This window comes from Scleropages formosus, chromosome 23 (genome assembly GCF_900964775.1).
Source record: "Scleropages formosus chromosome 23, fSclFor1.1, whole genome shotgun sequence".
Taxonomy (NCBI): Eukaryota; Metazoa; Chordata; class Actinopteri; order Osteoglossiformes; family Osteoglossidae; genus Scleropages; species Scleropages formosus.
The window spans coordinates 12877443-12895943 of NC_041828.1; the positions used below are offsets into that span (position 1 = coordinate 12877443).

General features: G+C 37.5%; 2 protein-coding genes across 2 annotated transcripts in view; one reads left to right on the forward strand and one right to left on the reverse strand.

Moving 5' to 3' along the window:
- The window catches only part of bop1 (BOP1 ribosomal biogenesis factor), a 47691-nt gene that overhangs the window by 13383 nt on the left and 15807 nt on the right, over positions 1 to 18501 (reverse strand). The window lies entirely within an intron of this gene.
- scxa (scleraxis bHLH transcription factor a) lies at positions 10819 to 16535 on the forward strand. Its single transcript, XM_018731968.1, has 2 exons — positions 10819 to 11502; positions 16485 to 16535. The coding sequence occupies exons 1-2, from the start codon at positions 10987 to 10989 to the stop codon at positions 16521 to 16523; spliced, it is 555 nt and encodes a 184-aa protein (XP_018587484.1). The 5' UTR covers positions 10819 to 10986; the 3' UTR covers positions 16524 to 16535.

The window sequence follows — 18501 nt, forward strand, 5'->3', positions numbered from 1 at the left end:
GCTGAGTCTAGCGGGCCGCTCTGACAGGGCCTTGGCTGGGCCTCGGGGGATGGGGGGGGATACAGTCCAAAAGTAGGCAATCGGCAGAGAAACAAAATTCAAAGAGAAATTTCCTTTCTACAGGCTGAGTGTTGATGGGTTCCACTACCGACGCTTTGGGAGAAGAATTGAAAAAGGAGAAAAAAAAAAAAAAAAAAAAAACGAGGGTGTGCTGTCAGTGTGTCTGTGGTTGGCAAACGAATCCTGGAGCCTGCCGCTCAGACAGGCGAGCGCCTCACTTTTTCCGCTCCTCGGCACTGCTGACCTCTGTGCAGGATGAATTCTTTGGCTGCCGGATAGCAGAATTGCAGCATGGAATTTAGAAAGAAAGTGACTTCATCTTTTATTAAGAAGGGTAAAAAAGGAACAGAACGTCAGAAGGCCAGCAATTAGGTGTCTTGGAATGCCACAGCAAGGACTGCCAAATTATTTCTGACGATTTTAATTAAAGAATGGCATCACCTCTGGCAGGGGCTTAGAGGTATATCCCAGCCCTCAACCACCGGCCAGTCGAGTCACTCTCCATGATTCACATCCTGCAGTTCTATTTTGCGTGCAACTTTTTCTTAAAAGCGCTAGATTGGAAAAAAGTAACAGGGATTTGATTAGTCACTCTGCATCCTTGATCAGTTCGAGCCAATAGCTAATGAAATGCTCAGAAAAGGCAGGTGTGCAGCAAGCATACCATTTCAATCTACAGTTACCACAGAAGACAATTTATAAACATCCAATTCAACATCACTTTTTTACCTTGGCAGTTAAAGAAAGAAATTTACAACCCCAATCCAAATATTATCTTCAAAGTCTTGGCCATAAATCACAAATTAGTGAATAATAAGAAGGCAGCTACCATAGTAATAAAGTTAGTGAATTCTGAAATTGGCAACAAGATTTTACTGGCTGACAGCAACTACACACTTTTTTCTTTAATTTTATTCTTTATGTAATTACATTTGATTTCCAACTGGACAAAAATTGAATGTCACGATATTTTGGTTTGTTATAAATTAGAACATTTACAGAGCATCCCTCTTTCTCAGCATAGCACGCAAACTACGGTGGACGGCCGATTTACATTGAAGCTACTGAAGAGTATTGAATTTCTCTGGATTCTTGAGTGGAACCCAGGACTTCTATTTCCACTATGCCAAACAGGAATTACATCACTAAAGTGTCCTTTATTCCTAGCAAGAGGGGGAGAGGAAAAAAGACAAAGAGAAACTACATAGCTCACAATCAAAACCTGAGCCTGTCTAGACAACCAAATTCCCCGTAACACTTAAAAAAAAGGCTATAAACAATGAAAACAACTTTGCAGAAATTAAAGACCTCATTGTTAAAAACCATGATATACCCACAGCAAAAATGGAAACTTCCAAATATTAAATATGTATTGAATTATATAAATTAATTAAATTTAAAAAAGACAATGTGTAGTGTACGTATTCTACAGGACATATAGAGAGGTCAAAGTTGGGACAGAAGGGGCTCAAACATGCTGTGCATTACAAAATGGAAAAATGAATACAGTAAATGTTTTGAACAGCCGCAACTCTCCCTTCAACATACTTTATCAGGATAGGGGAATCAATGGGCCCAATAAGGCATCCCATAGTTTTTGTGAATGAAGTAGTAAGTGACCCGAGAACCCCTGTCCAGGGACAGTGTGTTCCAATATCACCAGTATTACTAGAAACCTAATAAATGAAGAGCTCCATGAAATCTGAGAAAAACTGAGAACATGTACTCTGCTGTGAGAAATAACTGTCACACAGATATCTGGTGAGCTGCGAGTTTTAGATGTGGCTGAGGTGACTGACATCGTAGTTCACTGGGACAGTTAGCCGAGAGCTTGGACTAACAATACTGAAAGGTTTGGCTGCACCCCCACAAGCACCCAGTGTTTTAGCTCCCATGAGTGTGTCTTGGAAAGCACAGTTTTCCTCAACATCTTAACACCTTTGTCAATGACTTCCTTTGACTTACCTCTTTGCCGGTGCTCCCCAGCTCTGCCCACCCTCAGCCATCACTTGAGAACACTTGGGTGAAGGTTGTTTTTGGAACTGGGAGCTAGATTCATGAAAGTGTAGCATTCCCAGTTCTTAGACTCAAGTGGAAGGAAAAGTTTTCTTCAGAATCAATTTCTTGAAAATACCCACTGAACACTGGGAGCAGGTTGGGTGGCTGGCAGCCACTCCATGCCAATTAATTACCACTTCACATCTATGCATACCTCTTCTGTTATTTATTTTGAAATGTCTGATGGAACAGTGCTAACTGAAGCCCTGTTAGAGGAAATGGCAGATGGGCTGGATAATTGTGGGCTGGGAACACCTGCAGATACAGGTCCCAGTGAGTGTCCTAAGCAGGATACAGCAATGTTTCCACAGCAGGTTAAACCATCAATAGACAGAGTAAGCATCATCCTTGGGGAGCAACCGTCAGTGTTGCCCCACATGTTTGCTACAACACAGCAAATACAAGGATCTCTATAAGATCATCTTAAAGGCTATGCATGATCAAACACTTCAGTCTGGGCAAATTTCCACTGAGAGCACCCACGTTAATGCCGAGAATACACACAAATACTCCAAATTAAACACATTATTAAGCAAAAATTAGTACAGTGGTGCCCCTTTTGGTTTAATTTTCTACTTCCTTTTCTAAACCATACTACGTGAAAGGCTAATTCAGCCAGTGGGGTTTGTGGATAGATATCAAATTTGCCCCCAGTTAAAACCCAGCGCAAAACTGTAATAATCAGCCATAAACTGCTTTCCCACTAATTGGGATTACATCAACTCAGTCTGGGATTCAACAGAAAAAAGCCAAGTGGTCTGCATGGTTTGATTTGGGATACTTGGATATTGAATGTGTTTTCAGCTAACGTGATGACAATACTGCACACGATCATGAAAATGAAGCAGTATCACACAGTCTCTCTAATTTACAGAAAATCACTCAGCCCCTACTTGCTGTTGCTTTACTCCAAGAAAAGGCAAACCTTAGTTTCCAAAAGTTAAGGATATTAAGAAGACTGCTTATGATTGATGACCTGGAGAGAACTCCAAGCCATATTTTCCCAGCAGTTTGTCAAAATAGCTGATATCCTGAATTAACACATTATAACAGGAGGAGGTGCACAAATGTAAAGGAACCAGGAACGGAGGCAGATAATGCTTTCAACAGCTGACGGGCAGCAGATGTGCCTTTTGAGGTGATCCTGTGGTCCGGATCCCCGTACACAGTGCAGAAGTCTATTAGTAAAGTGTGTTTGATACTGCAGACATTTATGGATGGTCTGTTTGCTCAGGGAGATCTCTGCATCTGAGGCATGAAGGTGGGGGTGGTAGGGTCATGGGTTTTGCCTTACACCACCTGTACATCATGTGAGCTGGACACCCTGCCTGTCCTTACTGCTGTCTTTGAAGGTAGAGATGAGTAACCTCTGTTAGCTCCATCTGCCCATCTCAATTACCATTTGGCTGCAACCAATGCTCAGTAAGAATGGAGGAAGCTACAACCACACAACAAAATCTCCGCTGTTCATTGTGCAATTAGCTGCAGTGAATCAGAAATTACAACTTACCCAACAGCAAGTTGAGTTCATACTGCAGACAGCACGGAGAAGTGTTATGATTATTTAAATTTTTTTTGTCTTAGTTCTCCAACAATTTGTGGCAATTATCATAAGCCTCTATGTTCACAGATGGATTCAATATCGCCATTAGATCTAATCACTCGTAATGAAACTTCCCAACTTGAAGCAGTTAGTGGAGAACCACAGATTTTCTTTTCCATGACTAAAAGGAGGACTTTAAATTTTTATTGGTGCAAGGATTTTTACCACTATTTTACCATGTTGCATAAATATCCATTTTACATTTGGGTCATGACAAAACACAATCCTTGCATCCAGCAGCCTCTGGGTTAAAACAGACATTTCAATAAGAAACTTTGAAGTTCAAATGGGAGTTGAATCACTTCCTATATTTTCTTTGTGTGTCCTATTAAACATTAGTACTGTGATTATTATAATAATTGTATTATTGTTACAATTTCATGTTAAAATTTCAGAATGTGTTCAACCACATCTGGCAGATTACATTTCAGAATTCTATATGCAGACACCAAAACATTAGTTGCAAAAACAAAATTTACAAATCCAAACAATTTATTCAATTCACAACTTTCATACCCAATTTTACTTTCACCACATTGTGTTTTAATAAATTACAGTAATAGGCTCCATGAGAACATGGTACTTGTTTAAAGAATACTAACGCCAGTCAAAATGTTTGGATAAAAGAAACTTAAAATAAAATCCATATGGAAAAGGTACCAATTCATTAGTTGCTTTATAAAAAAAAAAAAAAAAAAAATCACACTGACCCTATCTTGCTATTATGATTGAAACAGGAGAAGGGGATAAAATTGCCAGTTAACCGAGGTGCTCAGAGACCAGTGCACTCCTTGGCTTTAAGATGACCTCTATGGCAGCACTGGCGTGTGTGGTACACCAGTGTGTGTTCGACACAAACATGAAGAGCACAAATTCGCTGCTCCCTTCATATCCATGCACTTCTAACAGGGACCCTTCATACGTTACACTATGCAATTATAATCTTTTGCTCCAATGTGGGGAAAAACTAGACCAAATGCCTTTTTGCATTTTCACCATTACTCAAGACACTGTAAGAGGTGCACACTTCATGTGTGTACACATGCATGCTGACTAGTGCATGCGGTGGCGGCAGCTCAGGCTGTTACAGTAGCAAGGCCTCTGACAAGGAGCAAGAGACTGCTTGGCAGAAAAAAGGAACTCAATTGGAAAATAACTGTGGAATAATGTCCAAAACCATAGCAGCCTGCTAAATAATACAAAAAAAAAAAAAAAAAAAAAAAAAAAACGAGAGGCCCGCATTGCATTCCAAAGCGGAGGTTTTCTCTTTCATTACATCATCACAAATGTATTTTATAGAGGCCCTAATATGGCAAACTTACAGACATCAGACAATATTCATTATTTTTTATTGCACAAATTACCCAATTTCCAAAAAACTATCATTCTCAAGTTAGGCAACTTGATTTGAATGCACAACCTCATATATATATATATATAAAAAAAAAAAACTTATTTAAAATAAAACAATTACCTACAATTAAATAACGCAACCAGCAGTTAATTTTTTGTCTTAAGTGCAAACTAACCAAAATTTGCCAAATAATTTCATATGAACACACTGATTACTTTGTCTGATAAACAGTTAAATCTTTTTCCCCCAGTGTGAAGAAAGGCAAAACTGGCTGCATTGGAACCTAAGTCTGCAGAACTGAGTTGGAGGAGACCACTCAATTTCCCCACCTTTATAACATGCCCTCCCTGGTTCCGCTAAGACATTTCATGCTGCATTTACAGCTTATTGTGGAAATGGAACATAAATATTGTGTTTAATATTCTGAATTTTACAGTAAAAAAGACAGCCTTCATTTAAACCTAAACCTTTAGGTAAACTAATATAAACTGTGCGTTATAAAGCACACAAGGAGGGAGCTAGCAGACACAAAACCTCCAGAGATCAGAATGTGGTTATGTAAATTCCTTCTCTCTTATTAAATTTTCGGAAGAAAGAAACAGAACTCAAAAGCAGCATTGCCTTCAGTGCTTTTGGTATTGGAAGCCTGTTTATATGCTTAATGTACTGTAAATGTGCCCAAGAGAAAACACAATAAAAAAAGGGCTAATATACTTTAATGATGGAAAACTTGGAGTCAGTGCAATTTTATCCGAGAACAAAAGCACAATCTAATTGCATTTTTCCTTTTGTGCGACTCTCGGTTCCCTTACCTTCTTGTCCTCCTTACCCAAATTAATTGACATCAGTTCTCCTGACTCCCGCAGGTACATGCCTTTCTGTCTCTATGTCCACTTGTGGTACAGGGTGGGTGAATGAAACACAGACAGCCCTCCACCCACAACCCTGGGCCCTTCCAGACACCTCTGAATGTTCCCCAAGGGCCACACATCAGGCCGGACAGCTGGCTGTGCACCGGCCCAGCCAGACTGAGCTGCTGTCTAGCACCAGGGACCACTTCTCAGACCCACGACAAATCCATGCCAGCACAGTTTCAAAAGCAAAAAACAAGAGGCGTATGGATTTAATGTCAGACCAGAGGGGAGGCGGAAGAATAATTACAATCAGATGGCAGACTGTACTTCTACGCTGAAGGGGGTTGGGAAACCTGAAGGGGGGGGGGGGGACACCTTCCTGACAGGGAGATAAGTATCATCATTTGTTACTCCAAAATGTCAGTGTTTATGAGGTAACAAAATGTTATATCCAAAAAGATGATGCCACAGCCTTTCAAAGCCCTTACTGGAAGCAGTCATTTCATAAGCAGGACCTTATTTGTATAAAATGACTGCTACCAAAGATGTTACAGACTGACACTAGGGTCAGTGACGTAACCTCAAGAAGATGTTACAGCTCCAGCCTTGATAATTTAAATGCATAGTACCATATCTATTCATGAGGTGGACATACAGCAAGGTTGCAGCAACCACACTGTTTCGCTGTTTTCATGCACAAAATGAATAGTTTGACTCTATACTCCCTGGCACATAATTTTTTGATAAAAACACATCTGTGATTTTTATACAACACTATATGATCAAGGAAACTGCGACACCTTGAAATAAAATACTCCTTCTACAGAAAATATGAAAAAAAATCCAATAGCCATAGAGCTGTTTAACCTGGCTGAGACTCATAGTGCTCTTCGGAAACTTGTTATAACGTGATTGTATGTAGTCATATCTATCATGAGCTCTCACATCAATGAACATGTCAACATTAAACTGGTGCTTAAGTGATGTACATAATATTTTTTATGTGAAGCTTAATTACAGTTAATAACCAAGATCCCATTGCAACATCTCCTGCTATACAGCTGCATCAATCAACCTACACATTTTACTAAGAAGTGTTCTTTGAGGTTACCTCTGGCATATTTGTCATAAACATGTTGGTCAGTAAAACAAACCAGACCAACAATCCTGGATCCAATGAAATATTAGACTGTCAGATATGAAAACAGAACTTTTACTAAATTGTTATTTGAAATAAGATAGGAAATTTCATTTAACACATGGAAATTGTTATAAAGGTCTCACAGATACTGGTTGCTATACAGAAGCACTTCACTGTGAAATTCAAACATTGTACCACAAGATTTCATCTGGTTCCTTGTGGAAATGGCCACCAGAACTGCTGCTATAAATTACTGTATTACTATTTATAATGTATTTTATCATTTACTTTGATTGTGGTAATTTTAATATATATAAATAAAGGGTCATAATACATCTTAATACTAATAACACATAGTAAAAAGTAAAATTTTGGGCTTGCACCCTCACATTTATAACCAAATACTTCTTAAAACATCTGTCTACATAATTTCATGTGTTGTTACATTTCACTGCTCATTGGTTGCTTGTCACCACAACGTGTTACTGAGTTACTTAATTTTTTGTGGCTCCAAGTACCTGAATACACATTCTGCTGCAGTAAATAATTTGATCAGTTTCTTAATTTGTTTAATAAGGACACACAGAATGACAAAGTTTAAAAATCACCTACAGTGCTGTTTAAAAGTGTGTGAACCCCCCGTGTCCCTTAGTATTACCACAAAATGGTTATTTAATGAGAAGCAGTCTTCCTCATAAAGGTGTGCAATGACCAATTCCACAAGTTAATTTAGGAGAAACTGTGTATGTGCATGTAGTGAAGGGACTTAAAACACATCTCTTCCGGACTCACTTCGGCCACGATCTCTTAAGATCATGTAAGGTATAAATGTTCATGCCCATAAGGTATACATCTTCACGATCATGCTCGGATTAATCCTTTACAGAGGATTGACGTAACGTAATGTAACGTAAAAGTTGATATTTATCTCCAAAAAAAAAAAAAAGACTAGGAAGGTGATTAGGAATTGACAATATTCTGGTAAAGTTTAATGCAGCTACTTGTCTGATGAACTTCGGTGGATATGGTTAAGGGGAAAAACTAACTGTACTTAAGAATCACACATCTGCAACTATGCCTCTTTCTCCAAATGTAATGCATACATTGTATTTTCTATGAAATGTACATCGCTGTGGAGAAAAGCGTCTGCTAAATAAATGGAACTAAGTAGTTCAGGTGCAAAAATAAGTGAACCCCAAGTTGCAACCTTAAATCAAGTACATAAGTCTAATCAGGTGTGTAAATCATTTACCAATTTTTATAGGTTTAAGATGTAAATTTCATAAGTTTATTTATTTTTAAATTTTACACATGAATGCCCTTCCCTGTAGGGTTCACATACTTTCAAACAGCATTGTCAAAAAGACTGCTGGTTAAACCGTGATTAGAGAAGATGTCAGACACACAGGTAAAGAAGTCACATAAAGTCAGAAAATGAAACAGACCTTCATGTTCATAAAAAATAAGCACAGTGAATAAGAAATTGATATTTTTGTATTAAGGCAAACTGATACCTCAGTTCTGCAGAGAACCTTATATTGACAGGAACTGCTGAAGTAATTCCATGCAGAAATTGGTTTCACAGGGAAAAAAACCCCAAAAAAGTTCAGATTTTTATCCAGTTAGTTAGAAATAATGAATATCCTTATTATGGAACAAGATAATCGGACAAGTTTCTACATGAGAAAAACATTTAAACTATTATTGTATTTAAGAACCCAACAAAATGATCTATTACACTTCATAAATAAGCATTCCATTGGAATACCTTATTGAAAACTTAAGGATTAACCAAAAATCTGTTTCATGTCCACTTCAATGTATTCAAGAAATAGACTGTCCCATATTATTTTAACAGAAAGCAACTTAATTGTATTTGTTCAAAACAAATACTCAAGTCTGCAACTCCAAAGGGGAAATCAACTCAGCACAAAAATTACTAAAATAAAAGTCACCAAAAAAGAAAAAAAATGCTGTTTCCATTTTTCTAGCTGGAGATCTAAAATTTAAAGACATTGAGTGAATGAGAATAGGGGCGAAACATTTAAAAGTAGAATGAACAAGAAGCAGAGATGAGCAACACATTATATGGTATGCGTAAGCCAGAAATATATCACCTGCTCATTTCATGGAGCTCAGCTTAGTGCAGAAGGCATCCAGAGCTGTATACCTATGCTATCAGGTAAAGGTTCAAAGAGGACCAACTGTTGAGGCCTGACCCAAAAAGGTCCTTCTCACAAGAATTCAGATCATGCGTATGAAGGGCCCAACGGAAAAGGGACAGAACAGTATGTCTGCACGTGGATTGGATTTACAACATCTCAATTTCAGTTTTGGGTTTGATTTCTTTTTTACTATCATCATTAATTGAAGCAAAAGCTGTCATTTGTGAATAAATAGCAAAAGTAAAAACTCACCCAGACCACATCATTAAATTGCTAGACAAGCCTTGAGCTTATAAGTTAAATATTTCAATAGTCAGCTCTTGGAAAAAAAGGCTAGTCACAAAATACAATTTCAAATTTTCCAATGGGACAAGAAAGACTAAAAAAAGAAGTTAAAAGCCTAATGATGAAACCAATCATGTCAAAAAGTAAAATGAACAAATGCTCTGCTCGTCTGCATGTCTAGATATCTTTTGCTGTATATGGCATTTGTTGTGTTTTATTTAATAAAAAAAAAATAAATAAATAATTAAAAAATATAACAGCCATAAAAATACAAAGGTTAAGACTAAATAAATGTGAAATATATTAAAACTGCAACCACCTTTCAGTGGGCAACATGACTACGAAAAAACCAAATTCCATTCTGCATCCTATCTGGTCTGACAAGCAAAAATGAAACTGAATAGGGTGTAAACTCTGTTTTGGTGTTCATTAACAGATTTCTTTTGCTTCATGTTGCATGGTTAGTTTAGGAAGTGTTACAGAAGACGTTCAAAACACAAAATATACAAGTAAATATTTGATAATACATTTTAAAACAGACATTTGCTTTATTATCACTTAAAACTCAAATAACTCAATATTCAACAATAATAAAAAAGGGTTAGTGAAATCTTAACTTATGCACGTTTCACACAGTGTACTGAGGGGTCACTATTTAAATATCTGTTAAAAAGAAAGGTTACAATTTTGAACTTCTGACATTTAATCTGTAAGGGTTTTATGACATTATGGGGCACTTGGAGGTGAGTGTCCCTGTGAGAGTGAATTGGAGGGGTGGGCAGTGTGTTGCTGCCTTTTAATAATAAAGCCCTGGGAATGGTCCAGCTAGTAGTAGAGTTGAGAAGGTCCCAAAACAGAGCCCCCCTCCCCACTTCACACCCCAGACATCCCCAACACAGCAGCCAGCGCTTACTGGGTTAAAAGGAATAGCGATAGTAGCATAACAGATCCACTTGGGCGCAGCCAGTCAGCCATCCAAGCAGCCCTGGGATTTGCATACACCATGAACGGGGGTGGAGGAGTAGCAGACACTCCCACAGGCTATAAAGCCCAGCCATACTGAAACACTCAGACAGAAATCACACGTGTTTCGGTGCAGCTGGCAAGCCGAACGGCAGCGCAGCAAAGCGAGAGGGACCAAGAAGCATCTAGCCCATCCGACAGCCAGCCACCAGGCAGGGGGTTTTAACCAAAGGAAAGGAAAAATCAGCAGAAATACAGAGAGAGAGAGAGAGAGAGAGAGAGAGAGAGAGAGAGAGAGAGAGAGAGAGAGAGAGAGAGAGAGAGAGAGAGAAAACAATGTGCAACCGATTTGCTCTCCATTCAAAGGACTAGTGAAACGTGTTTCAGTACTAGCTTTACAAGCAGCAATAATATACATGCGATGAACTAATATACATGTGAAAATAGGTGTTTACTTTGCTGAAAAGGAAAGGCAAAAGAGAAAACCAGCAATCCCAGCAAAGATGTCTTTTGCGATGGTGCGTCCAGCCCCAAGCAGGTTCCTCTACTCCGACATCAGCATGCTGTCTGAAGACGAAGAGAACGGCAGCGAGAGCTCAGGTTCTGATGAGAAATCCTTTCACCTCGATGGCCCTGGGTACGAAGTGAAGGTGGGCCGGAAGCGGAAACCTGGCAGCCGCCTGTCTGCACCACAGGCGACTGAGGGACGGCAGCGAAATGCTGCTAATGCCCGCGAACGAGACCGCACCAACAGCGTCAACACAGCCTTCACTGCTCTGCGCACGCTCATCCCCACAGAGCCTGCTGATCGCAAGCTCTCCAAGATCGAAACCCTGCGTCTTGCCTCCAGCTACATCTCCCATCTGGGCAATGTGCTGCTTGTGGGTGAGGCCTGTGGAGATGGCCAGCCCTGTCACACCTCCTCCACTTACTACCATCATAGCTCACCTGGCAGGGACTCTGAGAACTCCCAGCCTAAGCAAATCTGCACATTCTGCCTTAGCAACCAAAGGAAAATGGTAAGTACCACCGCATTGGTATGGCTGCTAGTAATGCACTTGTTATAATATGGTCATGGCCATCTTTCTTCTTTGTATGCTGGCCATTGTCAACACTTGTCTCATGCAACAAACCAAATGTGTTTGAATTATAAAGTACCTTGGTATTTTGTAGACATTTTCCATGATCCAAGGAGGAAAAAACTACTTATTTCTGCAAAAATCCTTGAAAAACACAAGAGAAACAACAATATTCCCTTTTCAAACAGAGATACTAAAAAAACTAAACTATAATGGGGCTTTCATTTTGTGTTTAAAAAATACTTTCCACTAAGCTAATTACTAGGGCTTTAGCTCATAAAGCTCAGAAAATGAATCCAACACAAATAAAAACAAAGGCTGAGAGGTTCTTACTGGACCAGTCTAATTGCAGAGGTGTTAACCCATATGACCTTCAGTACATGAAACCCTAACATCAGGCAATTTTAAATCTAACTCGCCAGCAGTAAGAAATAAACATTTGGCATAGCACAGCATGACATAGTATGCCAGCGGCAACAAAACTACTGCTCCTGGATACAGCAAAACTAACCTTGGTGGGCAACCAAGTGATGGCACCCAGCAATTCTTAAAAGTCTGTGTGAAAGTGTAGAATTTTGCATTGTGAAAATGCAGAATTTTTCTCATTAAAAATAAAGCGTGGTCACACTACAGTTTTTCAGAGGAAAAAACTGAGTGGCCGCATTTGTAAACACTTAAGTCAACTGAAGCTCATAAACCTAACACCACTCAGTAATTAAAAATTAAAACAAGTGATCACGCTACGGCAAGAAGAGTGGGGGAAGGGGGGTCTACAAAAATACAGAAGCAGGAAAAAAAACAGGACTGGAGACAGGACTGTAATTTAAATTCACAAGTTAAACTTAAAATGCTTTCAAAAAGCATTCTCAAAAATAAAAAGGCACATTTGAGTTTCTAAATGTATTTTGTTTGAAATTCCCAAATTCTTGGACTAAATTTTATAGTTAACAGGTCATTTTTGAAAACAAGTCAAGCAATTGAAACCTTTATAATTCTAATTCAAATTGGACAAAAATTTTAACTGTGAAAACTACCCTTTTTAACTACCATGCGTTAAGGAAATACTGTGAAACTGAACAACTGCTGTATCATAAGCTTATCCATCTCCACACATCTACCAACCAAAAGCTTCTCTCAATGACCCTATTAATAGCAACGTCAGCCAGGATCCTTACCAAAATAAACAGATGTTTCTGACTTCTAAATTATACCTTGTAATCTTTGAGATTATGCAGTTATTAAACTATAAAGTACAGCAGTTTGTGGAGACAAACTTCTTTATCTGAATGGGCACATAAATTAGGTTCTCGGTGATAGTATGGAATGACATTGTTTTCATCGGAATTTAATTTTTTATAGCATAAATTTATTTCTGCAGATGCAATAAAGGATGTTCTTTTCTTGGTGGAACTGAATTTCATATTTCTAAAAGCAATTCAAATCACTATCAAATATGAATTTCTGCAATATTTTATATAATTATATAGATATTAATGAAAGACAAAATACCAAATATCAACACAATATAATCAATACAGAGAAAAGTACATTCATCAATTTAAAAAAGATTACATGATTGACAATTGATGATCACAGTTCAATCTTAATATGTCCAATCAAGACCGACAAAATGCTAGAAATAATCAAAGTGTACTTCTTGATTAAAAGACCCCACTAAAAAACTGGCCAAGTCAAGCAGATCCATGAAGATTCTATTATAGACTATATTCTGATTGACTAGCTCCTCAGGACATGACAATATCAATTACAGAGACATCATTCAATAAATTAACCAATAAATTAATTCACTGTGATCGACAGGCAAGCCATTAAAATAACTGGATAACCACAAACTAAACATCTGATCCTCTTTAAGTTTGAAAGTCTATGTCATAGAATGCCCTTTTCTTTTATTTACAACAACCTGTTGTTTGATGAAAAATATCCAAAGAAAAAACTGGACACATTTCATTATAGGTATAATTCCCTAAAGCTAACTCAAACATTATATATCACTGCTTCACTTTAAAATTACCAAATTTCAGAGATTAATTGAAAAATTGTTTAAAATTAAAGTCTGAGGATGTCCCTGCCACAACAGCAAATTCTCAGATTAATTGAGGCACTTCTGTCACCCATGAATAACTCATTACAGCCATATGAAGACCTGGCAAGTAAGTCACATGATTTAAAACAACCAGTCATAATGCATAACAGCCCCATGGCTGGAAGCAATCCGTGTGCTTGCCCTTCTCAAACAGAATAAGCCAGCAAATGAGATAATAGCATTTTAACCATTTTATCCAGTATTAAAGCCTTGTCTATACAATTTTTGTTCAGATGATATTTGAAACAGATTTGGTTTTCCCTTTGATGTTAGATTTAAGAGCTAAAAACCTCTCGGTTTAAACCGCACTCACTCCTTACCCCTATTTAACGCTCATTACGCCATGAAAAGTACCATTCAGCCAAGTCTTATATCTTTATTGTTTCCTTAGGAAAAAAGTAAAAGGAGGACAGCAAAGTAGTTGAAAGATAAAATATAAAGATTTGCAAAATATAGCCATGTGAGAAGAACCACAAGACATCAAAACTCACTGCAACTAGTGACCCCCATCAGAGTGCTAGTGGCTAAAACTACATTAAGTAAATTCAATGCAATATCCTCAAGCAGACCTAAGAACCAAAGATATATTGAAGTCCCTCTGCTGTACTGTCACCCCCTCATTTTGATGACATCTAGCAAAAAAAAAAAAAAAACCCTTCCAACCTGAATAGACCGTGGCATAAATTTTTCAACAATTACTAAGATTAAGAACCTTAAGCACCTTGATTAAGCACCATGCCAGTCTCCAGCTCCACACACAGAATGTACTGCACATCCGGAGTAATTCATTTAAATACAAAAAGTTATGCCTTGTTGTTTTTGAATTTTCTGAAAATAAAAGGTTATAGCATGCCATCTTTTACTGCTTAATGCTTAATCTTTACTGATTTTTTTTTCCTGCATCGGTAAAGAGGCAGCACTGCTTTGACACAGCAAGACTGTTCAGAAAGAATGGCACATTATGTAACAACAAAAAATGAGTTCAAAGTGCCAAAAAAAATCTCGAATAAATATAGAAACAAGACCCTGGATTTCCCCTGAGCAGATTACTAATCTCAGGTCCCAAAGATGCTGGCTTTAACAGAGCTATGCACTAGCTGTATCTATTTCAAAAACTTTGTAAACACTTCTACAAGTACATATGAACACTATTAGACTAATTCAGAAAGAAGTTAATCAGTGCAGCTGTGCATATTTTATTATGAAACAATGATTACGGAGAGCAGCTGTGAAGTTTTGGTAACCCCCACCACAGCCAAGGAAAGAGCAAATAAAAGGCTATTAATGACATGCAAGGTATTCCTCAGCGGCTGCTCTTACAGATTTCTTCATAACTCACAACACGCAAACTGGACTGTGTGGATTTTTCTATTCAAAATGTTATCTTATTTTAGTTTTACGAAAAACCTAATGATCTTCCCCTTCATACAATTAACCCCCTTTCATGAAAATCATTTTTGTCAACATTTTAATACAAAATTTTTACATCCCTGTAGTGAGCCACATATTTAAAATAGCGCTGTTATGAAAATGGCCAGCTGAGCGACGACTGGTACATGATCTTCGACGGAAGGATTAAAACTATGAAAGTTATTAAAAACAGGGAACACATGCTAAATGTGTGAAAAGATGAGTTTGGGGGCTCCTGTCAGTCAGCGTGCCGAGGTGAGAAATCACTTTTAATGATCAGTTACCTGCACACACAGTGTAGCCCACCTCCCCATTGTGTACACACACTGGGAACAGACAGTTGACAGGTTTCCTCGCACCAATAATTTAACAATGTGCCAAAGTTACCTGTCAGACCAGGCTGAAACTAAATATTTGGGTTAAAAGTCAAGTCTTAAGTGGCAACTGAAGGAGAGGGACTGGAAAAAATATCTGCATCTGTGCATGGCAATTCAACACTTTCTCACAATTTGTCAGTCTCTAGTTTTTTTTTTTTTTTTTTAAAAGATCAGTTTATTAGTGAAAATCGATAACTCTAAAGTCTAAAAAAAGATGCTTCTTCAAGGCAAGTGGATTTTTTCCCCCCCTCCTTAAAAGAGACTTGATTTCAATGAACTGGTAAAAGCGGATGGTTGTGACAAGTGCAGTCAAACATCAAAATGCTCTAACTATAAAAACAGAAAACATTCCAGTGTGCTGGGCACTGACCACAGTGAATGAGAGCAATGTAAACCAGGTGTGCCACAAAGGTGCTGAAGGTGAGAACAGTGAATATAGGGCCGTTTCCAAGACAATTTTAAAAATACACAAAGCAGAGATTAATATAGAACGTTTTTAAAAAGAGACACAGCAAATAGGAAACGGGCTTACTCAACTGCCAAGGAGCATCTAACACAGGATGAGGGGAAGAAAAAAAACTAATGTGAAATCAAATTAAAATGCCACAACTCTTTTGTAATTGGACAAAAAGGTTTATCGCATGAAATGAGAAAATGTTATCACATCTCCAGACAGCAATGTCCAAAATACATTTGATAGCTTCATATGGTATATGATTGAGGTCATTCATCTGGCAGCTTTCTTTATTAAAAAAAAAAAAAAAAAAGTGGCATACATATCAATATAAACAGTTCATTTCACCAACAGATAGAGAGAAAGTCTCAGACACACGAATCACAAAGTAATCACTTAGTCCAACACTACCATTTTTACAATCATACACTACACAAATAACTGCACATAGAATTCAAAGTGACAATTTTTTTTTTTTTTTTAAAAGAGGTAAGTGCTGAAGGTTTATGCAGCAGATAATTTGCTGTGTTGCTGCATAATTTGATAATAAAACTTAATTTTCCCTCTTTTTCAGAGCAAAGACAGAGACAGAAAAACAGCTCTAAGAAGTTAATACGGACAAGTTAAGGAATGGACTATTACAAGATTATAGTTTATCAACAGTTTAACAGATATCATTGGTTGTATATATGCAAATATAAATATATATATATATTTAAATATCTAAAAATTCCAGAACACGCTTTAATACGATATTGGACTTCCTGGACATCAATGTGTGTGACACACCAGGTACACACTATTTGTATTGTCATATATCATTCTTTTTTGCCTCTAAATGTGTTTGAACAAAATGTGAAAAAATTAAAATTAAACTGAATCTGTAATTTGTAATCCAAAGATCTATGAAGATTTTTTCTAGAAACTGCATATACATCTAGTCTACAAGCGAAAACATTTTGATCATTCTGCAAATCATATGGATGCTTCAGTTCTGGTGGGGAAAAACTCGGAGCGAAAGGACCAGGAGACCAAGGCTAGAAAAACAGCGATGGCTAGGCAAGGCCGAACGTCACCTCTGTTTGTTTCCCATCATGTGCACTGGAAATTCTTGACAGCTGAGTGATGGAAGCCTGGCATCACCTGGCCCTCGATCCTAAGCAATGCTGATGCTTTATGGAGAACCAATCTGCATGTGCTTTATTGACATCGGATGTAGCAAGCAGAGTTCCATACGTAAAGTGGTAAAAACCTTGCTGAAGAAAGCATTTATGCAGGTTAAAATAAACACACTTTTGAGCATGTGTCTGTTTCCTCCTATTCATCCAAGTAATTTTCTTTTATGGACAGCTTATTAAAAAAAAAAAAAAAAAAATTCTTAAACCACTGTAAAACCTTCTTTCTGAACCAATTTGTTCTCTTCTATTGAGAGAGATTTAAAGAGATAAAATGCTCTGAGCTTCAACAGAACCCTACATTTTTGACCCTTTTCTGACAATAGTGTTTGGTCTAACACATGCTGGTGCAATGATACCCATGGGACCAGAGTAACACGTCTTCCCTGTTCTTCAAATGAGAAACAGAACCGAGACAGATTGGGATCCAGATAGCTCTGAACCTGACAATAATTCTGTACCGTTTTATTTCTATTACAGCTCAATGCTCATGGTCACAAGTTGTTCCTTTCGACATATTTATTGGTTGCCTTATGCAGCAATATCCAAATAAAAGCAAGCATATGTTATTACTTGAGAACTGGACACTTGTTTAAATACAGATGTCTTTCTTAGTATTTATATATGTTATAACATGAAGTAATGCCACTCTTAACAGATCTCCAGCTTTGGATCCAAACAAAAAAGCGCTCTCAGTAAGCATCCAGAATAACCATATACTGAGCATCTGCAATAGTTAGAATATTGGTATCCTGACCTAGCAGGTCCCAAAGGGAGAACATGTTGTACCTTTGACTGAAATGCTATTCTGGATATTCAGATTACAAATGCAGCTGTATAAAAAGATCACCACAAACTCAAAATGCCTTTAAACATTATTAAGACAAATACCACAAAAGGGCAGTGTCAGTGACCATACAACATACCTTATTTGCCTTTCAAAGCTGCTCTGGCTCAATACAGCACCATTTGGCCACTAAAATTTGCTTAACCAAAAACAGAGGTCCATGAACAACATATATACGGCCTGTAATGCAGGTATCTATAATTAAAAATTTCCAAAGGTGTCTTTAATATTTGAAAAGTTGAGTTACACGTAAGCCAGTTTTGTGCTTATTAAAAATACAAAACCACTTGTACCACGCAGGATACAATTCAGATGTGTGCTCGAGTTTTGTGAATTATTTACTCTTCTACGATGAATGTTTTCATAACTTGTAATACTTAATACTTGTAATGCTTTTTTAAGGGATTAAGATTACATTAGGGAGTATAGGGTAACAAAGTATGAAAACACCTTGAAATTGAATTATGGTACAGTAACACACCATCTTATGAAAAGGTTACATGTAAAAATATTAGGATAAACAAATGTCAACACGTGAAGAGACGCAACTGTTTTTAAAAAGAAAAAAA

Bases quoted from the DNA above. Each gene is read 5' to 3' on its own strand.
- scxa (XM_018731968.1), top strand. From the start codon at position 10,987: ATGTCTTTTGCGATGGTGCGTCCAGCCCCAAGCAGGTTCCTCTACTCC. The intron at 11,503-16,484 runs GTAAGTACCACC...CCTCTTTTTCAG, and splicing joins TTAGCAACCAAAGGAAAATG to AGCAAAGACAGAGACAGAAA.